This window comes from Engraulis encrasicolus, chromosome 11 (genome assembly GCF_034702125.1).
Source record: "Engraulis encrasicolus isolate BLACKSEA-1 chromosome 11, IST_EnEncr_1.0, whole genome shotgun sequence".
Lineage (NCBI taxonomy): Eukaryota > Metazoa > Chordata > Actinopteri > Clupeiformes > Engraulidae > Engraulis > Engraulis encrasicolus.
The window spans coordinates 28230550-28253652 of NC_085867.1; the positions used below are offsets into that span (position 1 = coordinate 28230550).

A 23103-nucleotide genomic window follows, 5' to 3' on the forward strand; every position below is an offset into this window, starting at 1 on the left:
TGCCTACATGTCCGCTCATGTAGCCTATTTCATATGCATCACTCAACCACTAGGTGTCGTTTTATTTCATGATTTTACAGTAGCCATGTACAATCCACATTATTAATTACTTAGATAATTAACCAATGTATATGCAAAAATGTTGAGTTGATTTATCAAACTATAATCCATTTTTTTTTCAAACTAGGAAGCCTGACCAAGCATTGTTTGCATAGGCCTAGTCACTGTAATCACTGCGCTGATCCACAACTTCTTAAAAAAAAGTTTTTTAAAAAACTTAATTGGGCCCATGTGTTTCATGTTCAATGAGTATATACTAACTAATTAAACAATTATTATCGTTGACTATTATTCATATAGCACAACCTAATAACTTCCAGAATAGACCTAGTCCTAGGCTATTCCTGTTATTTTTGGCTACCTATCCCACGCCAAAACGCACATGTGTGCGAGTAGGATGCGTGATTTTCAGCTGTTTTTCTCTGTGGGAAGATATCGGTGAAGTTAATCAAGCCGTCAACCGTGTACAAACAGTGACAGTAGGTGCGATCGAGATGTGTCAACGCATGAATGCGCATTTAGACAGCAATGCACCCTGGATGGAAAATGCTGCATGACGGTTAGATTTCCTGTCAAACTTCGAAATTTCGTCGACGTTGCGTTGACGAGGTGACATGTCACATGGTGTAAAACTATCGCGGGATGAATGCGGCTGCAGTCAGATCTTGCAACCTCTGCAGTTGCTTATCCCCTTCAACGCTCGTCGGCGCTCGTCGGCGGACTGCCTCCGAGGTCACGCGCCCATGAACTGGTTGGTCAACAACTCACTCACGTGTATGGGTCTTGTCTCACACCTCTACACAAGTTTGCGCAGGTCCCCACTTCAGCTCCTCCTCACTGCCTGTCCCCCCACTCCTCACACGTGGTGTGTTAGTAGAGCAAACCGGTGCGAGCTCATCGTCTCGTTCATATTTGTGGCCGACTTTAAATGCGCTGTATTTAATAACACCCACATCGTGACAACAAGTTCTCGCTGACGTCCGTTGCGCAACGTCGACGCTCGCAATGAAGTCGTATGTGCTTAGTAGATAGGTACAAAGCCCGACATCAACCTGACAGGGAGCACAGGCAGGCGCTCGCTCTGCGTCACCACCTGTTCCTCCGACCTGTTTACCCTGGGCGGGGCGGAGCAGGGGACGCCTTGTCGAGCACCATTGGCCAGTAGCCCGCCCCCATCACCCACAGACACTTCTTACTGGCTGTGACCAATGTCAGTAAAAACAAACCCCATCCCTCCCACTTCTGCTCTGTCCAGAGGATAGAGAAATAAAAAGTGATCATGGCGAGAGGGACATCGAATCAATGCACTTTAGCAACATCCTCAAGTTAGTGACAGCACCTCTTTTTCAAAGCCGCACAGTTTAAAATAGTTACTCGGAGTGCTGCTGCCTAAACTTGGTCTGCGAGAGGCCAACGGACGGGATCCATCACTAATATGTCGTTTTAAATCTCAGGGGGAGAATTATCCAGGATTTTTCTCCCTAAAGCCACAGCCATGTCTCTGCTTTGCGTTAGAGGTGAGTTTGACAACTTTTCATTCGTCATTTTCGTTGGTTTTAACCTATGCTGTGAATAAACTGCTAAGGAGAGCTCCATGCAGGAAGAGATTTGTGGTTTGACAGCAGCCTGTCGAGTCGACATACCCCGGAGAACTTTTCCAGGGCTGCTTTCCGAGCGCACCGCCTCAGGTTTGAGGACAGGTGTCGGGGCTATCCTCGCTGTTGCTGATGGATAGTCGGCAGAGTGACCTTAGACATTCAACTACTGATGTGTTGGAGCAGTAGTGTGTGATTCTTACATAATTTGTTGTGTGAACCGATCCGATCGTACCAGCTGTTTCCACAGATAGCTCTCTCTCTCTCTCTCTCTCTCTCTCTCTCTCTCTCTCTCTCTCTCTCTCTCTCTCTCTCTCTCTCTCTCTCTCTCTCTCTCTCTCTCTCTCTCTCTCTCTCTCTCTTCTGAATGTTCTGTACATTTCCAGGATGTGCTTGGCAGCTGGTAGATAGACTCCACTCCTCATAATAATAACTGTTGAAATAAATGGGCTATAATAAATATTTGCTCAGCCATTATTTATTTAGTCAAGCCACTAATATTTTAAGATCCATCAATAGAATGTGTTTTTAATTTTTATATCAGTCTTAACAATATTTTTATACAATAATTTTTTCCCAGGGTTCTGTTTCAACTATTTTCTCTGTGTTTGGCTCGTCCAACATGGAAGCCTTGCCATACAGCAAAGCTCATGCAATATTTGTGTGCAGTCAGAAAGATGTCATGCTGGATGAATAAGCATTCAAAGTAACCATTCCCTTAATCCTCCTCTATGTTACAAGTTTCTGTATTCTGACCTGTGGACTGATGCACACATGTATGTGGCTGTGCAGATGGAAGAGAATAGTTCTATTCTTGTCTGTTTCTTTGACTTCTGGGCTGTCTGTCGAGGATGCACATGATGTCACATTTCATAGAAATGTAGTGAAAGTAGTATGTTTGTCTCTGTCTCTATCTCTCCACACACACACACACACACACACACACACACACACACACACACACACACACACACACACACACACACACACACACACACACACACACACACACACCACGAGGGCAGTCATGGGCGGTTAGGTCGTCAGACTTGTATCCCAGAGGTTGCTGGTTTGACTCCCGGCCCGCCAGGTTGGTGAGGGGAGTAATTAACCAGAGCTCTCCCTATCCTTCTCCATGACTGAGGTACCCTGAGCATGGTACCCACCTGCCTGCACTGCTCTCTTTTTGGCACAATTGGGGGCTGCCCCCTTGCTTGAGTGAGGCATAAATGCAATTTCGTTGTGTGCAGTGTGCACTTGTGTGCTGTGGAGTGCTGTGTCAAAGTGACCATGGGAGTTGGAGTTTCCCAATTGGAGTTTCCCAGTTGGGCTTTCATGTGCACACACACACACACACGAACACACGCACACACGCACACACACACATCAATCAGGGTCCTTTACAGCGTTAGAATGTCATTTCCATTTCCCTGTGGCGTCCTAGATATAAAAACAGAGGAAATACAGAGAATCGGTCCCTGATTTTAAGGAGCATTAATGGGGCATTTATTTCGATATAGCAGTATATTTAGAGTATAGCAGTGATGGTATAAATAATGCCCCATACGATTCCAGAAATATGCTAGGCCTATTTGTTTGTCTGTCCGTCTTTGACACTGAGCACAATGTTTGTATCATAAAAACAGTATATTACAGCCAGCCTCGGAGTCTGCCATATATTATAGTCTACACATGTATGCCTGGATGTTCTTGGCTAGCTCCTCTTGTTTCCCTTCCTGATAAACCACGTTCCGCATTCCGTGTTCCGCTGTTGTCACGGTAAAGGTCCCGGGTCTGAGCGCTGCCCTTTCCTGTGGAGGAGGCTAGAGACTGGAGGTCAGGGCTGCAGGCGGATACCGCCCCCCCTAGGCCTAGGGCACCAAATGTCTTGGGGGCACCAGTAACAGCACAGAATGTCGCACAGAATTAGAACGTCAGGTGAAATCAAACATTTATGTACATTGACAATGATTATTCATGGGCAGTCGGTATATACGCATTTCAGTATTAGATGTGCTTCATCAAATGTACAATGCTATGTTAACAGATATCAATTTCTGAATGCATAAAAAGGAAAGAGGGTGCTTGCCTAGGGCACCAAATTGACTAGAACCGGCCCTGGCTGCTTCTTCCACTGTGCTGCAGGCGGTGGCCCTTCCCTGCCACCGCCTGCCCTGCCACTCTCTGACCTGCCCACTGTGTTGATTCTCATCTCATCTCGTCTGTACCCAGAAGAAGCTATTCCTCTCCTCCTACCCTTGCCTCCCCTTACGTTTGCTGTCCTCTCTCTGTCTCCTCCTCTCCTCGTCTGTCTGTCTGTCTGTCTGTCTGTCTGTCTGTCTGTCTGTCTGTCTGTCTGTCTGTCTGTCTGTCTGTCTGTCTGTCTCTCTCTCTCTCTCTCTCTCTCTCTCTCTCTCTCTCTCTCTCTCTCTTTCTCTCTCCCTCCCTCTCTCGCCCTCTCTCGCTCTCTCTCTCCTTTACTTGCCCTCTCCTAGCGTTATCCTTCCACGTATTCCATTTAGCTGTGTGTGGCAAGCCCAGGCCCCAGACCCCCTCCACCCCCACACACACACACACACAAACACACACATACACACAGTGCAGTGTGTTTGTGTGTGTGTGTGTGTGTGTGTGTGTGTGTGTGTGTGTGTGTGTGTGTGTGTGTGTGTGTGTGTGTGTGTGTGTGTGTGTGTGTGTGTGTGCCAGTCTGATGCCCTCAGCAGTGACGTTGGTGGAATTATGCAACCCATGCATTAACAAACACCTGTGGACCCCCCCTACCCCAGCACACGCACACACACACACACACACACACACACACACACACACACACACACACACACACACACACACACACACACATATTGCATTAACTATTACCTGTGGAAAACAACAATGTCAGGAAGGAAATTATGTTCAGCAGGGTCTCAATGCAAGTCAATTATTTACATTCTCTCTCTCTCTCTCTCTCTCTCTCTCTCTCTCTCTCTCTCTCTCTCTCTCTCTCTCTCTCTCTCTCTCTCTCTGTCTCTCTGTCTCTGTCACACAAACACACACACCACTCACACAGACTCTCTCTCTCTGCACAGGCCTAGTGCCTAATGCACCCCGCAAACGTGGCTCAGCAGAACTTGTACTGGCAGCATTAGACTCACAACATGACAATGCATATGAATACACCATTTTGAACTATCGCGTGTGCGCGCCACGATTTTGCTTGTTTCCTCATGCTCTACATTGCCCTGGGTTTAGGGTAGGGGTGGTTTTGGCGCAATTTCGCTGTTTTCCTTGTTCCTTTTGCTGTTTTTGGCAAAAGTAAAGCTGCCGGAATGTTGCTTTACTGGTGAGGGATGGTTTTGGTCTGGGCACAGCTTAGCATTTTCAGGTTTAGAGAAAGATATTTGCCACGAGTCCCGACCATTAAAGAGATTCTGAGCAAAACTGACACCTTACTCCCTTTAAAATGGTCTGTAACTCGGAAAGGAAATATTCTTACATAGAAGATTTCTATATATCATAGAACTATTTTGTTAATGTTTTCAGAATGGTCTGAGACTTAATTGGCTGGATGTAGATTGTCCCCACCACAAAGAGCTGCAGTCTGCAATGTTTGCCGTCCAACTGTTCTGAGCTACAATAAACTATAATGACTTATTTGCGTATTTGTGTATACAGCATTGGGGCCAGTGCGAGTTTTATGTGTTTACTTCTATTTACATATACGCATCTGTTGAGCAATTTGTGGTGCTTGGATTTTAGTATGTGGTGCTGCCCTACATAATGGTCTATGTATGGGAAAGGCTGAATAGCGAACTGAATACCTGGGTCAAGTTTGGTCTGAGTGGATGAATGTTGTTGAAGTGTAGCGAATGTGGCGGCACAACACTGAACAATGCCGTCGTCCAGGAAAGCAGGATTACAGCATTCTACCAAGGAACTTCCTGCTTGGCCGGTACACTGCCTCTCTCTCTCTCTCTCTCTCTCTCTCTCTCTCTCTCTCTCTCTCTCTCTCTCTGTCTGACAGTATTGACTTGTACTGCATGTAGACTTCCTTGATGCTAATCACTGAACCGTGGGCTGATGGATAGATGGGTTCCGTGCGTGCGTGCGTGCGTGCGTGCGTGCGTGTGTGCTTGCGTGCGTCTACTGAGCACAGGTAGCAGGCTACACACTTCTAGTATGTCACACAGTAATGAGTAGGGCTGTAACGATACACTCAACTCATGATTCGGTTCGTATTGCTATTTTTGACCTATGGTTGGATGCACCCCACGATTTCTGAAATGTATCTCCATTGAAGTTTGGAAACACTATCACATCAAATCATAAGGTTGTTTTCTGGACTAATGGGTAATAAAACTTTGAATGGGCGTATCACGACACTTCCTCCTTGTATACAGTATCGTGACTCTGTGTATCATGATTTCTCGGTTCGATACAATATCGTTACAGCCTTACAGGGGTGATAGTATTCAGGCTCCATGCCTGATTTCAGGCTTGACAGAGTTTGCAAAATGAAAAACATTGATAATAATTAGGCATTAGGTTATTCTTATCTCAGAAAGTGTTACAGGTTCAGGGTTTTCTTCTACTATCAGGCTTGAATAATGGTCATACACAGGCTATTAAATGTTTGAATAATGTGTCATATTAGGCCTACGTTACGTCACTATGCAGTATCTTGTCGTCGTCGTTAGAGCATGGAAAAAAGTTCAGGCTCAGGATTTTTTTTCACTATCACCCCTGGCCCTAGTAATGATAACTCGATGCACTAATGTTTCACATCAGTGCTCTTACACTGTCTATACACACTCACTGGCCTCTTTATTCGGTTCACCTTGCTAGTACCTGGTTGTACCCCCTTTTGCCTTCAGAACTGCCTCAACTGCCTGCCCTGCAGCAGTACTCACTCAGGTAGATTTGGGCATTGCAACAATTAGTACTGTGTCAAGACAATACACCCCCACATCATTACACTACCAGTCTGAACCACTGATACAAGACGGTATGCATCCATGTTTTAATATTGTAGATGCAAAATTCTGACCCTATCCGAGTGTTGTAGTAGAATGTTACTGACTCATCAGATAAGTTAACATTTTCCTATAGCCTATTCTCCAATTTTGGTGCGCCTGTGTGAATTGTAGACTCGGCTTCCTGTTGTTAGCTGACAGGAGAGGCACCCGGTGTGGTCTTCTGCTGCTGTAGCCCATCTTTCTCAAGGTTTGACGCGCTGTGCATTCAGAGATGCTCTTCTGCATTCTGTGGTTATTTACTGTTGCCTTTCTATTAGCACAAAGCAGTCTGGCCTCTCTCCTCTGACCTCTGGCATCCTCTGTTGACCCTGAAGATGGTTGTGTATGGATATCCCAGTAGATCAGCAGTATCTGAAATGGTCAAACCACCCCGTTTGGCACCAACATTTGGCATGCCATGTTCAAAGTCACCTAAGTCACCATTCTTTCCCATTCTGATGCTGGATTTGAACTGCAGCAGACTTGACCAATGCCTGCTTTAAGTTGCCGCAATGTGGTTGTTCCATTAGAAATGTATGTCAATGAGCAGTTGGACTTGTAATAAAGTGGCCGCTGAGTGTAAATACTATTGTGGCAATGTAATATGCTTGCTTGTTGTTCCACAGTAATAAACTATACTATACTCCTGTTCCACAGTAATTAACAATATTGTACGCCTGTTATAAAGGAAAAAGGAAATACAAGTCAGCACACGGAAATCTCCAAATGAAAGAGGACCCTGCCCCGCTGGGTCAAAACGTGTGTATTAATTATGTGTTATGGTTTGGAGTTTTCAGACTGCATGCTTCAATCTTCTTTCTGATCGATCATATTTTGTATCCTGTATTTTCTCCCAGTGAGGTGAAAACTGGAAGTACAGTATATCACGAAAGTGAATACACCCCTCACAGTTTTTCAGATTTTTGAGTATATCTTTTCATAGGAAAGCATTACAGAAATTTCACTTTGACACAATGATTAGTGACCTTCTATCAACTTATTTAACCGCTTAAATTTCTTTTTCACTCAGAAAAAAACAAAATACAGCCATTAATGTTTGAACATGTACTCACAAAAGTGAGTACACCCCAGATTAAAATCCGGTAGACAAGGGACTGTGTTGGCTCGAATCGTCTCGAAATGAAAGGAAATGAAAAGGGATGAAAAGGGAGGTCATCAGTGTGTGTTTCAACCTTTCTTTGCATTGAACTTTTACATTTTGAGTCTGCATCTGTCTTAAATAGATTGGTGTGAGATTTGAATGCAATCCTATGGAGAATATCATGATCTGCTTCAGTAGTCACAGTGCATGTTGACATGCATGTTTCTTTTAGGTGTATTTCAGATTGCCAATGTTGACAGCATACATGTCATGCATCCCCAAACCATGTCAGTCCCACTACCATGCTTGGCTATTGAGAGGATACACTTTTTTGTAAAACTCACTTGTTTACCACCACACATGCTTGACACCATCTAAAGCAAATTTGTTTATCTTGGTCTCAAGAGAGATGAACAGACCAAGGATATGGATCACTGGAACCATGTCGTGTGATCTGAAGAGACCAAGATAAACAAATATACTTTAGATGGTGTCAAGCATTTGTGGTGGTAAACAAGTGAGTTTTACAAAACAAGTGTATCCTATCAAAATCCAAGCATGGTAGTGGGACTGACAGGTTTGGGGATGCATGGATGCTGTCAACATTGGTAATCTGAAATACGCCTAAAAGAAACATGCATGTCAACATGCACTGTGACTACTGAAGCAGATCATGATATTCTCCATAGGATTGCATTCAAATCTCACACCAATGTATTTAAGCCAGATGCAGACTCAAAATGTTAAAATTCAATGCGAAGAAAGGATGAAACGTACACTGATGACCTCCCTTTTCATCCCTTTTCATTTCGTTTCATTTCGAGACGATTCAAGCAAACACAGCCCCTTCTCTACCGGACTTTCATCTGGGGTACATGTTCAAACATTAATGGCTGTATTTAGTTTTTTTCTGAGTGAACAAGAAATTTAAAAAGGTCACAGGTCATTGTGTCTAAGTGAAATTTCTGTAATGCTTTCCTATGAAAAGATATACTCACAAATCTGCAAAAACTGTGAGGGCTGTATTCACTTTCGTGATATACTGTATGCTGTCTATGTAGTGACTTGTCCTTGTCTTCTATTGTCTCTCCACATAGCCTATACACCCTGTACTGTAGTAGAGATTATATCACTCCAGTACTGGGGTCATTACACTGGTTCCCCAGTGAGGTTTAGAATTGGGTTTAACCCAATAGCCTTGATCTCATTAGCCGCGCTTCAGTGGCCCGGGGCCGCCCGGGGCTCAGGAGAGTGGCCGGCTCGGAGCTGCCGGCCCGGGCCATTTTTTGCCTGATCGGACTCATAGCCGACCCCAGGCACATTCAGGTACACGCCTTGTTTGTGAAACGTCAGTCGGGCACAGCCCACTTTCGCCCCAAATCACAGAAGGACAACAACAGAACAACGACAAAGAAGGAGAATAAAATGGAGCAAACTCTGCTGGAGCAGGTCGCCGTTTGGCTCGTAGCCTACGGACAAAGACGACAAGAACTGCAAAGAAAATGGCTTGCCTTTCAAGAACAGTTTTATTACATGGCAAAGTTGTCGATTCAGAAGCTGTATGGGACGCAGCGCATGTTAAGAAGACAAAGACGCATGAAAATACGAGCAGCTCGACAACTGAGAGTGAACAGAAGGAGACGTGCGAACATGCCCAGTTAATCCCCCCAATCGCGCACAGAAGCATGAGCCCCGGACATAGCGAGACATGAATGTGCAGGTAATTGAATAAGTTACCATGTGAAAGGAGACCAAATCCCTGAGACATAGCACCTTCATCAGTTGCTATAGAAAATTATGAGCTCCGGACATAGCGACACACCCCCTCGTTGTTGCGTGCCACCTGTCTATTCATTCATGTTATTTCCATCCATTTGACATTAAAGCCCTTGTGTAAATTTCAAACTGTGTTTGGCGATCAGTCTGAAACGTGCGATATAGCCTACCAGACCTTCGGCGATAATAGCGCAAAAGCTAAATAAGCCGACATAAATGTCATGTGTGAGTATTTGTGAGACACTTTTTATTGGTGTCCAGTGGAAAGCATGCCAAATCACGATAATGGCACAAGAGTTGGCGGCTAAAAGCAGAAAAAAGCCGACATGACTTAGCTATGACATCCCAAGTTTAAGTGTAGTGGTGCCCATGATCCGATAACAACAAAAAAGTTATGTTGACTAAATAACTTTAAAACACAAACAGAAGTGCCAAGGTTGCATCTTATGAAATTATGCCATAAGAAAGCCAAACACCCCAAACTAATGCTTAACCATAATTTGCCCAGAATTTAGCGATAAGTCCCCCATGCAGCCACATTTTTACACAGAGGTTGACCCCGCCTCCGAGCCTCGGCGGTGCTTGCTGGCCCATCGAATTCGACGGGCCAGGGAAATCGGCCCTTAGCCCCACAACCTGGCCCGGCGGCCATCTTTAGCACCTAGCCCCCTTTTGATGAGATCACCGTCAGCCCCCTTTTGTCCGGGCCAGCCCGGGGCTGGCCCTGCAATGAGACCAAGGCTATTGACACCTAAGGCACTTGCAAAAAAGGGTGCCGAATGCCTGAGCCCTTTTTAAGAAAAGCTGCCCTCAGCCTATAAAAACCTAAACATCTCAGCTTCTGAAGCACATAAAAATATCCACTAAGTTGCATTTAAACGCTAAGACCCTCATCTTTCATTAGAATCTGTTCATTCATCTCAAACAAACAGAGATTTTAAATAAAGTTGTCTCAAATCTCATATGCCTGAATGTTGCGTAATGCAACTCCAGACGCCAGGGCCAATGTTGTGCAATGCAACATCAGGCATCAATGGGTTAATATGGTTCTGATTGTCTAGAAGTCACTCAGTGGCCTATACCCTAAATGTATTGCAGATATGCTAGAGCAGGGACCGTGTCAAACTCAAATTGACTGAGGGCCAAAATCAAAATATGGAACAAAGCTGTGGGCCGAACTCAACATTTATTTAAGGATTTGACTAGACTTATGCATACATGCACTTCATACTCATAGTTAAATTTCACACACACCCTTTCTTATCATATTTGGCAGTTCAAATGTATCTGCATATCCTGTGACACACCAAATCTCATGTTCAACTCTTGTTACACTATACAACAATTTTTACTCTTTTAGGCTGCAAACCTATAATAAGACGTAATAAACAAATCTTGAATCTTGAATCTTGAATCTAATGGTAACTGCAATACACATTTGAAATAATTCCGCGGGCCGAATAAAATGGCTCCGCGGGCCAGATTTGGCCCCCGGGCCTGAGTTTGACATCCCTGTGCTAGAGCAATATAATCTGAAAAGATGTCTTAGGTCATCATAGTCTCCTCTACTGGTTGTGCCTACGGTACAATCCAGACAGGATAAAAAGGCATTTAGCCATTTTGCTGCCAAATGCTGGAAAAAGCTTCCGGTTCATATTGGAACTGTCCCAAAGAGCTTTATTTTCATCTGCCTTTGGTTAAGGTTACCTATCTACTCTCTGTAATACACTTCCTATACTTTCTATTTTCTATAATAGTTGTCCTCTCCTTTCTTTCCTCTAAAGCGCATTGAATGACAGAGGATGCTGTGCTATACAAATGATTTGCTATTGCTTTCCTGGTGCCACTGGGCAGAGTGGCTCTCATGTCCCCAACTCTTTGATGTCACTCGCATCCCCAACCCTCTTATCTTTTCGGCTTTGTGGGCCTTTATTATGTCAAGACGGTAGGATTGGGAACTGACCCAGGCCAGATTCGAACCTGGGTCCCCATGGGCATGCAGGCCAATACTGTATGAGCAGGTCTCCTAGCATGCTCTGCCACAGCAGCCCCCCCCGTGTCCCCAACTGTCAGATAGTGCATCATTTTACGTTACAGTACACTTCTGACAGCTGACAGTGTCTGACAGCTTACATAGAGAAAAGACAAAGATCAAAGATCTAATACATGTTAAAAAAAAGGCAGGATGCCAAGGCACTCTTCTTAGATAAAACCGCTTTATCATAAAGGCTAGTTTAAGTTTGAACTTAAATAGTAAAAAATACTGCCACTGTCAGTACTGTCAGTGGCAGTATTTTTAATTATTTAAGTTCAAACATGAACTAGCCTTTATAATAAAGCGGTTTTATCTAAGAAGAGTGCCTTGGCATCCTGCCTTTTTTTGATATTTTCTACGTCTTGGCCAAAGAGCACCTTCTAACCACCACCAGTTTTACCACTTGAACGCCGCAGCCCTCCAGCCCTCTACTTTTTGTAGCTAATACATGTTATTGCACGTTGCAGTAAACGTATAGCAAAAACTTGAGTATGGCAAAATGCCTTACACCAGTTAACATACACACACCCACGCTCTATCTCATACACACACACACACACACACACACACACACACACACACACACACACACACACACACACACACACACACACACACACAAACATACACAAAGAGTCAATTCAGGCCATGTGTGTAAAGAAGACTGTGCTGAAAAAATTCCCCCCCCATCCCCGTCAATGCAAGTCAGTTATATCCACTGTTCCACCCCCGGCTTTTCTCTTCTCCACCCCTCTCCCCCCCTCCCCTGTCCGTGTGGCAGAAACAGAAAAAAAATGAAGATATTAATGTCTAGGGATGCACCGATACCGATACTAGTATCGGTATCGGCACCCGATACTGCTCATTATACTCATACTCGTACTCGTCAAGCACTTGCCGATACCAGGAACGATACTGCTATTACACAAAACAATGCAAAATCTTGTCACGTTCTGTGGACTTGAAAGCACCATGGAAAAAAGTGCCACATCATACATTTACTAACATTTAAATCTACATGGAAATGGACAATAAAAATATCACAGGTAGAAAAAAACAAGGCTGTGCATTTATTTTCATTGTATTTTGGTGGTAAAAGGTATCGGTATCGGTACTCTGTATCGGCAAGTACATTAAAGTACTCGTACTTGTATCAGTTTTCAAAAAAGTAGTATTGGTGCATCCCTGCACCGGTGCTGCTGCTATGTGATGGAGACAGAGTTATGTGTCACTAGACAGACATGGTATACTAGCACAGTAGTGAGAGCAGTTACTATAGCTAGTAGGGATGCAAACGATTAATCGGCTTTAATCGATCAATGTGTTAATCGATTAAAAAACATTAATCGCAATTAATCGACAATTCAACTGACAAGAGACCCAGGTGAAATGGACATGTGAAGAATGTGTGTGAAGAGGGGTGTGAATAGTGAGAATATTTCACCTTTGTATTAAAGAATTGAATAGAATTACTTTAAATGTGGCATTTTATCAAAAAAAATGAAATAAAATTTGTAGATTTAGTAGTTTTTTTTCCGAGATAAACGCCGCTTATCAATTAATCGTAAGTCGATCGATAAGGCTATCAACTAATGATTAATGAATTAATCGATAATTTGCATCCCTAGTAGCTAGAGTGAAAGAGTGTGAGAGTGACTGTACAGTACAGTACAAGACTGAGAGAGGACAAGAGTAAGAGCGAGGATGAGAGGGGGATATTTGGAAGAATAGAATAGGAGTGAGCGCTGAGCGGAAGAGTGAGATAGAGAGATAGTGAGATAGAGAGAGAGAATGCTGGAGAGCGAGAGATGAGAGGAGTTCAGAGATTGTGTGTGTGAGAGAAACAGTCAGATGAAAGTATAGCCGTGTGTGTGTGTGTGTGTGTGTGTGTGTGTGTGTGTGTGTGTGTGTGTGTGTGTGTGTGTGTGTGTGTGTGTGTGTGTGTGTGTGTGTGTGTGTGTGTGTGTGTGTGTGTGTGTGTGTGTGTGTGTGATGAGGGGAGAGCCCAGAGATTGTCAGTGTAATCCTCTGGCCATCTGTTGCTCTGACTGTCCTGTCATCCCCATGCTCTACTCTCTCTCTCTCTCTCTCTGCACCATTCCCTCTCTCCCTCTCTTTCCATCATTCCATGCTCTACTCTCTCTCTTCCTCTCTTTCCCACCATCCCCATGCTCTACTTTACTCCCTCTCTTCCTCTCTCCTGTCATCATCATGCACTACCCCTCCCTCCCCCCCCTCTCTGCCCTGCTCTTCCTTCCTCTCTCTGCCTCTGTATTTCCTCTCTCTCCCACACACTCTCCTTTTAATTTCCTCTCTCTACCACACTCTTCCGTCAGCACACTCATCCTCCACCCACCCCCTCCACCCTACAGTCTTGTACACACCTTCCACCCTGCACCAGGGATGTCAAACTCAGGCCCTGGGGGCCAAATATGGCCCATGGAGCCATTTCATTCAGCCTGTGAGATTATTTAAAATGTGTATTACAGTTGGTCCACATACACCATTAATGTATAGCGTAACAAGACTTCAACATGAAATTTGTACAGACGCATTTGAACAACCATATATGATGGAAAAGAGTGTGTGAAATTTGACTATGAGTATGAAGTTCATGTACGCTCAGTTTTAGTCCATTGTTTTAAAATAAATGTTCGGCCCGTGACTTCGTTCCAGATTTTGAGTTTGACACCCCTGCCCTACACCTTCCACCCTGCCTTTCCCCATGGCTGTTGTCAGCGCTGTTGTGGTCTCAGGCAACGTTTATATGGTGACTACTTGCATCAAAACAGAAGACGCAAAAGTGGCCTCACCGCTTCAGTTTTTCGATGCCTTTTACACAAGGACGATTGCGAGTGGAAATGACAAAATACTTTATCTTTATGTGTCTTTCATTTACATGGCAACCTCGCCGTTGGTGCCTGCAGACGCAAATATCTGGAGAAGTGTGACGAGAAGCTGTATGGGACGTGAACGTGTTTGGGCTCCTTTGCTGTTTAGACGGAGACGCAACCCCGGGTCAACAGATGCCCCACTCTGGAAGGAGTCTTCAGATTTCTGCGTCTTTCAGCCACGATGGCGCGATCGCCATGTAAATGAATTCTGATCAAATATTTTGTTGATTTCCCTCATAGTCGTCCTCGTGTAATCGGCCCCTTAGCAGTCAATAATGAGTCACTGGACTGGACAGCAGCAGCATAGTATGTTACTGGGCAGAAGCAGTGCTGATTCAGAGGGTCCAACTCAACATCTAACCTCCCGTCCTCTCCTTTTATTTAGAAGTTTTATTCAATGTCACACAAAAAAACACAATTCAGAGGTTATTTTGGGGAAATAAACGTTGGGGTTATAAATTAAGGGTAAAGTCCCCCCAACCAAGCGTTACATTTTTATTGAGGAAACTTTATTGTTTTTTCCATGGAGGTGGTGAGTCAGCGAAGCATGAGGCCACAAGCAAAAGGCGAGGACAGGATGTTAGATATTGAGCTTGAGTTTAAAGAAACTCTCGCACACTGACCATTTCGCTGTTCTTTCTTTAATAAACGACGTTTCGGTACTAGACCTTCATCAGGCAATCAGTGTGCGGGAGTTTCTTTAAACTATTGCTGAGTGACCCATGGTGCCATCTCCGACGCACCTGCCAGCTGAGGTGTGCGAAAAAAGCCGAAGTCTAACGTAGATATTGAGCGTGACCCAGAGACTCAAGGGGTGCTATCCATTACCAACTCCCGTCCTCGACCTGTGCTTGTGGACACATGCTTCGTTGGTCCCCCGCCTCTGTGGAGAAAACGATAAAGTTTCGCCTCTCTCAGCCTAGGCACAACAGCCTTTGGGGGACTTTTACCCATTCAACATCCCGATTGCACTTTTGTGAGATATTGAATTAAACTTCTGTCGTCAATAATGTCTTGCGACATCATCGCGAGGGCACAAGGAGAAGGGGAAGACAGGAGTTAGGATAATGGAAAGGACCTGCTTGCTGCTTCTAATTTGAAATGTTTGCTGGTTGTTTACATAGCTCTGAGCTGTGGTGCTGGTTATGTGTTTGCTATGAGCTTATGTGTGGTGTGTGGGTGTCATGTCAATACAGGTCACAGGTGTGTGTGTGTGTGTGTGTGTGTGTGTGTGTGTGTGTGTGTGTGTGTGTGTGTGTGTGTGTGTGTGTGTGTGTGTGTGTGTGTGTGTGTGTGTGTGTGTGTGTGTGTGTGTGTGATGTTAGTACTTGTCACTGTAGTCACCTTAGCAGACATGGCAGGGCCTGGCCTTAGCTCAGCTGTGGAAGTCACTGATGAGAAATTCAGATCTATTCCTTCTAAACCCGACCTGACCTCACACATTACCCGACCTCACACATTAGAATCAAGGTCTAAAGGATGGTGGAATGGAAGGCTTTAGAAACCACTTTAGGCTTCAGGCTTCAGGCTTCAGGCTTTTTATTACCACATTAAATCGACCTCTGAATGCGTGTGTGTGTGCGTGCGTGCGTGTGTGTGCATGCGTGTGTGTGCGTGTGCGTGTGCGTGTGCGTGTGCGTGTGCGTGTGTGTACGTGTGTGTGTGTGTGTGTGTGTGTGTGTGTGTGTGTGTGTGTGTGTGCGCGCGCGCGCGCGTCTGTGCATGTCTCTGTGCGTGTTTTTATACAAATTGATAGGCCTACAGGTTGCCAGTGATTCCAATTGATTATTCTTCCGCCTCTCCCATTTGTCTGATGAAGAAAAAAAAAAACATTCAGCCATAATCAGGATGTGTTTGTGTGGAATTGATTTTTAATATACTGCTTATTTCTGTGGTGTAAAAACCCAGGCATATTCAGACATAATGATGATTATGTTGTGAAAATGCATTTGTGCTAATTTTGAAAACAGCATGTCTGGTGGGTACTCTAGTTTGTCTAAAGGGTCATTTAAGTGTTTTTGTCTATGGCGTGGTGGGTAAACTAGTTTAGTCAAATTCTCACCTAAACCAGTTATTCCATTGTACCTACTGACTTAGCTAGATGTTGTTACTGGAAAAAACGACTAAAAAAAGAAAACCCCCAAATTTGATCCAAGCAGCGTAGAATCAGTTCCATCACTGTATAGTTACTGTAGACTAGTTACTCAGTTACTTGCATTAGAAGGAAACCACAGTAGGTTTCGTTTTTTTAGCTGTACTTTGACTTTGGCCATCTCTCTAGTGGTGGGCTAGACTAGCTAACCTAAAACAGTGTTTGTGTCTGTGGGTTATGATGGGTAAACTATGCTAGCCTAATTCTCACACGCTTTCCGGTGGAATGCCACAGAGCAGCTTAGAACTAACTAGCGTCTTTCCTGATGGGAAACGCTTCCGTGCTCGTCGATAAGAGATAAGTGATGAGCGATGTAATGCTGATCTCCACCATGATGCCTGCAGGTCAATGGGGTGTAATGGGCTGTTAGTATGCAAGCGGGTGACTGGCTGACTCTAAACATGCATGGCGGTGGCCTTGCCGTGGCCTAACGGTAGGGCACTGGGTTACTACGCTGGCGACCCGGGGTAAATTCCGGCCCGGGTCATTTATCGATCCTTCCCCATCTCTCTCTCCCCACTCATTTCCTGTCTCTCCTCCACTGTCCTGTAGAAAATAAAGGCAAAAAAATCGTGCTTTTTTTTAAAATATAATTTTAAAAATATTAAGAAAACAAAAAAACATGCATGGTGGTGACTGGAGACGATGCTGATGCAGATGTTTTGAGCTTAGACGTCAGGTGGCTCAATGACACCTAATGCTGATAAATTAATTGGTAATTAGTGGTTGATATGCTGCAATGAATATGCTTCTTAGATAGTCTACTAAAAACAAACAAACAAAAAAAATCCATACAATAGTGGCACTGGCTGTCGCTGCACTGCCCTAATGTAGGCTACTGCTGAAACATCACTGATCCTTACATGTACCTGTATGTAGGTAACGGGAGGTGATGCTGTTTACATGTATGGAGGTGCCTGGAGGCAGTGCTGTTAGTATGCATGGGGAAGAGCTAGTGGTGTCAACAATAATCGATTCTGCAATGCATCGCAATGCGGCGCAGGGCAATTCAATTCAATGCGGCAAGCGCCATAATCGATGCGGGCATATTTTGTCAAGTTTCAATTACTTCCGTGGATATTTCCGGAGCAAATAAATATTAAATTAAATAAAAGCACTTCAAAGCATTGAAAACTGTAAGTCTGATAGAGAAAACAGCCAATAAAATGCTGTTCAGTATCTGACAGCTTGTATTGCCTCATCATGACTGAAGAAAAAAATCCTTTGCTCTCAGTACAAATGTAATGCATTGCAATGCATCGTAGAATCGAATCAAATCAAATCAAATCAAATTGCTACGTCCCGAATCGTAATCAAATCGTAATTGAATCGAATTGTTAGGGCAGTACCAATGCACACCACTAGGGAGAGCAAGGGGAAATGCTGTTAGGATGCATGGAGGTAACTGGAGGCAATGGTGTGAACATGCATGGAGAAGTAAATGGTGTTCGCATGCATGGTTGAGATTCAGGTCAGTGGTGCTGTATTTGTATGTCTGGAGGAGACTAGACTACTCTGGGCTGTGGAGAGGGTGAGGAAAGCTCGTGCCCTCTACCCCTCTCGCCCCATTGACCATGTAATGACCTGCCGGTCTGTTTCCCCTCCCATTTATTTTTTACATCTCATTATAGGTGAACCGTTTAAGAGTGTAAAAGTTTGGCACCCATTTGGTCTAGAGTAGACCCAAACTCAGACAGGTCCGGTCCGGTGCCAACTATTCTGGTTTTCCATGAACTTCAATGTAGATCAGCAGGGGCGGGCCGACCGGGCAAATGACCCGTCCCCATTGCGAAATCATGCCCCAAACAACATCGCGAAAAGGGCCTCAAAACATTAAAAAACAATTATAAACACATTACAAACCATTGAAAAGGTGTTATTTCTACACTATAACCACACTGTTGCAATAATAATATTATAAGTGTTTTTTATCAGCTATTGTAGGCGTTTTTCACAGTTCTTTTTTCCAGGGGGTGGGGCCATCACAAAAGGGGCGGTTTGTCGGAGGGAGTGTCACGGGGGGCGCAACTCATTGTAAGACCACCACTGTAGATCAGTGAGCTGCAGCCGGTCCTGTGAGCCGTCATTGTGACACAGCACTCCACAGTGCACCTCACCTCACTGCACACAACTAAATTGCATTTATGCCTCATCCGTCGCGCTCCGCCTATGCTTCTGCCGTGTTCCTGTAATGGCGGACTCAGGTTTGTGTTTGTGTTGTTGCGCCTGTTTTGGTGTGTGGTGTTGCATTTCAACACGCATGCAAACATCATGCAAAGTGTGAAAGCCCAAATTGCCATGCCACAGAGAGAGTAGCTGTATTCCACAGAACGTGTGTGTGTGTGTGTGTGTGTGTGTGTGTGTGTGTGTGTGTGTGTGTGTGTGTGTGTGTGTGTGTGTGTGTGTGTGTGTGTGTGTGTGTGTGTGTGTGTGTGTGTGTGTGTGTGTGTGTGTGTGTGTGTGTGTGTGTGTGTGTGTGGATGGAGGGGGTCTGGGGCCTGGGCATGCCACACACAGCTAAATGGAATACGTGGAAGGATAACGCTAGGAGAGGGCAAGTAAAGGGGAGAGAGAGAGAGGGAGAGAGAGGGAGAGAGAGAGAGAGAGAGAGAGAGAGAGAGAGAGAGAGAGAGAGAGAGAGAGAGAGAGAGAGAGAGAGAGAGAGAGAGAGAGAGAGAGAGAGAGAGAGAGAGAGAGAGAGAGAGAGAGAGAGAGACACAGACAGAGACACAGACAGACAGACAGACAGACAGACAGACAGACAGACAGACAGACAGACAGACAGACAGACAGACAGACAGACAGACAGACGAGAGGAGGAGACAGACGAGAGGAGGAGACAGACGAGAGGAGGAGACAGAGGAGAGGAGGAGAGGAGGAGACAGAGAGAGGACAGCAAACGTGAGGGGAGGCAAGGGTAGGAGGAGAGGAATAGCTTCTTCTGGGTATTGATGAGTTGAGATGAGAATCAACACAGTGGGCAGGTCAGAGAGTAGCAGGGCAGGCGGTGGCCGGCAGGGCAGGGCCAGTATCCGCCTGCAGCACAGTGGAAGACAGGAGCAGCCAGCGCCGGTTCTAGTCAATTTGGTGCCCTAGGCAAGCACCCCCTTTCCCTTTTCTGCATTTAGAAATTGATATCTGTTAACACAGCATTGCACATTAGAATCAAGGTCTAAAGGATGGTGGAATGGAAGGCTTTAGAAACCACTTTAGGCTGCAGGCTTCCCCGCTGAAAAAGTTTGGGAACGACTGCACTACTGTATGTCTGTGGGTTGGTTGGTCAGTCGGTCAAACACAGGTTTGCTTTTTGGAGGACTTGCACGCGACTCAGGTCTGCTGAGCCTGTTAATCTCTTTCAGTCAGCCAATTATTGGAGACTGCACGGATGGGCCAATATGCACACTTAATACTGCTTCCACAGCCAATCAGCATCAAGAGACTTGGCAGCTGACCAATGCCAAGTGTCCTTACACACTCATGGCATTTCCCAAAGCCTAGTGCACGCACTTCCAAGTGTATTCAGCCTAATTAGTCATGCCCAGTGATTGGATACTCTTTATTCGTCACACACAGTGATTGGATACTCCGTAGAGTTCACCAAAGGGTATCCAATTACTGGGCGTGACTAATTGGTAGAGATGCACCGGTTCTGGAAAAGGCAGGATAATACGGTTTTTCACAGGATCCGGATCCGGCAGGATCTTAAGCAGTGGATCCGGTATCCGGCAGTTACCTAAAAATCAGGATCTGGTGCATCTCTAGTTTTTACGTAGCCTAGGCTTTTCAGTCAGTCTTTCACAACCCAAATCACTGCATGGAGTGAGAGCCCTTTTGGAAGCGGCCGTTGCAGGCAATTTGTCAGTAAGCCAATGAGTCTTAAAAATAGTTTGAGCCACCGTAATAAAAAGGTCATACGTCATACGTGTGCGAGTAGACTATGAGTTTCAACCCTTTCGTAGGATCCGGTATCCGGTTCCGGATCCGGCAGGATCTTAAGCAGTGGATCCGGTATCCAGCAGGATCCTAAAAATCAGGATCCGGTGCATCGCTACTAACTAGGCTGATACACTTGGAAATGCGCGCACTAGGTTTTGAGAAATGCCCTATGCTAGTGACACCCTTTTTTGGCCAGTTGGCAGGTGTCAATGTCAAGCCCTGCTACTGCTGTGGATCTGTTGTGCTGCTTGTTGTTACTACTGCTGTTATTGGTCTGTACAATGAGCGGCACACTGATTCAGGATGTGGTTGGCCCCTAGCTACTGGTGTTTGGCCTGTATTCAGCAGGCGTGCCACACATGTCATTTCTAGCAGGCCCAGGGCACATAAATGTACTACCTGTGAAAGTTTCGCTTCTCAGAACACTGACCCCATGCCATGCCACCGACCGCGTGCTACACACACACACACACACACACACACACACACACACACACACACACACACACACACACACACACACACACACACACACACACACACACACACACACACACACACACACACACACACACACACACACACAAACACCTTCTGAATGTGTCATCTGATTTTGGTGGCGGTGGTTGTTGACTTCAGTAGTAGTACACATCGGAATTAGAGTCGGAAATGAGTACAATCATTAACTGGGGCTGGCGTGCAGTGGAATACTACTTGGTGGAATTAAGCTGTGAGAAAGCACCGTAGACTGCATACCGGTTGATGCAGCCAGGGGCCTTTAGATCAGAGCGTTGCAGGTTTGAATCCCCCCTTTCCACTCCTCATCTCACTCCATGGCTGAGGTGTCCTTGAGCAAGGCACCTAACCCCACACTGCTCCAGGGACTGTAACCAATACCCTGTACTTTTGGATAAAATCGCCCATGTCAGTGTAATGTAATGTAATCATGTAATGGACTGCATTGTAGATTTTTGCTTTGTGGAATACAGTGGTGTGGTGTTGTAGTGCATTGCGGAATTCTGTTGTGTGAAATACAGTGCTGTGGAGAATGTAGAGCTCCTGCGTCATGTGACTTTTGGTTGTCAGACGCCATTTTGGCAGTAAACATGATGACCGGCGCCAGTGGTATTCTGCTGTGTGGAATACAGTGGTGTGGAGAATATTGTGGTATTCTTCTGTATGGAATACAGTGGTGTGGAGTGGATTGTAGAATTCTGCTGTGTGGAATACAGTGGTGTGTAGAATATTGCGGTATTCTTCTGTGTGGAATACAGTGGTGTGGACTGGAGTGGATTGTTGAATTTGTGATGTGTGGAGTACAGCTGTGGCGCTGTAGTGGATTGTGTATTAAGAGATTTTACAATCAGGGATTATGACCAGGGATCAGGTGACCAGGGGCAGGGGGACCATGGATGGGTGGGTGGGTGGATGGATGAGTCTGCACGAATGAGTTTAGCAGCACTTTGGATGAGGCACATGGCATGGGGAAGTCATGGGCTAATGGTTAAAGGTGCACTGTGTAGGATGGTGGCCAGAGCAGGTATTGCAACTATGATGTTCATTTGTGCCACCTATTTGATCTTTTCGTGAATAAACTGATATTTACTAGACCAAAGTACAATAAGTTATACTGCTAAAAATTCTAGTCTATCTCTGGTAATTCCAATTTGCAGACCCCCTTGGAAGATCCCCCTTTTCATGTATGAAAAATGCATTATTCCCAGTCATAATGAATACTTACATTTTAAGGACTCAGGTTTGTGGGTTCGTTACAGTACATACAATACAGTTACTCGAGTGTGTGGGGAAAGAATGACAGGGACCTCCTCCCTCATCCTCTGTGCTGGAGGGACCATGGAGCCAATGCCCACGCCAGCGCCAACTGTGTGCTTCTTATTGCAGCATTTTGACATCTTAAATGCTCGTCACTGACTGTTTTCTCTCTCCTCTCTTTTTGTGTTTCAGTAAAGAAAGCCGTCCTCCACGGACCTCCAGGTAAGCTGCTGCCTCAGTCTTGTTTTAACTCTGCTAAACCTCTGCCTTAGTTAACAGACGCGAGCCCTGCATGCTGGATGCCTAATTTCTTATGCCCAGCAGCTAATGCATCCCTGTCTGATATATCGTATATACACATTACAAACATACTGTATATTGTGATTTATGGACCCATGGGTCTCCTCCCCACTTGTTGCATCAACGAGACTTTCATGGGTATGTAGTTTACACACACATCTACGCAGACAGCAACACAGACATGCACATTCACAGAGCTGGAACAAAAAGAAAGTGCCGGCGGGCACAGATCGATATCTGAGTTCGGGGACATGCTTGCTGCTGGATACACGTGCGCATGTACATTTCCTGCATGAATGCGTTGCCATGTGAATTTAATGTCAATTTTGCGCTCGGTAGAGCACCACCAGACACAATGTACGCAGACGTGTGTGTTCGGGTGTAATATGTACTGTACCAAACTTCCATGTTGAGGTCGCTGTAGAGTTTAACAATAATGTTAAATATTAATGAGAGAACCGTTGT

The 23103-nt window shown here is 45.0% G+C and overlaps 1 protein-coding gene across 2 annotated transcripts in view; it reads left to right on the top strand.

Annotated features, from left to right (window-relative positions):
- The first annotated feature begins 1330 nt into the window (after window positions 1-1330).
- unc13bb (unc-13 homolog Bb (C. elegans)) overlaps window positions 1331-23103 on the top strand; it is a 173670-nt gene continuing 151897 nt past the window's right edge. For both annotated transcript variants that reach the window (XM_063210348.1, XM_063210349.1), the window contains exons 1-2: window positions 1331-1577; window positions 22531-22560. In XM_063210348.1, coding sequence (XP_063066418.1) covers window positions 1556-1577; window positions 22531-22560 — 52 coding nt within the window. In that variant the 5' untranslated portion in view covers window positions 1331-1555. The remainder of the gene's footprint in view (window positions 1578-22530; window positions 22561-23103) is intronic.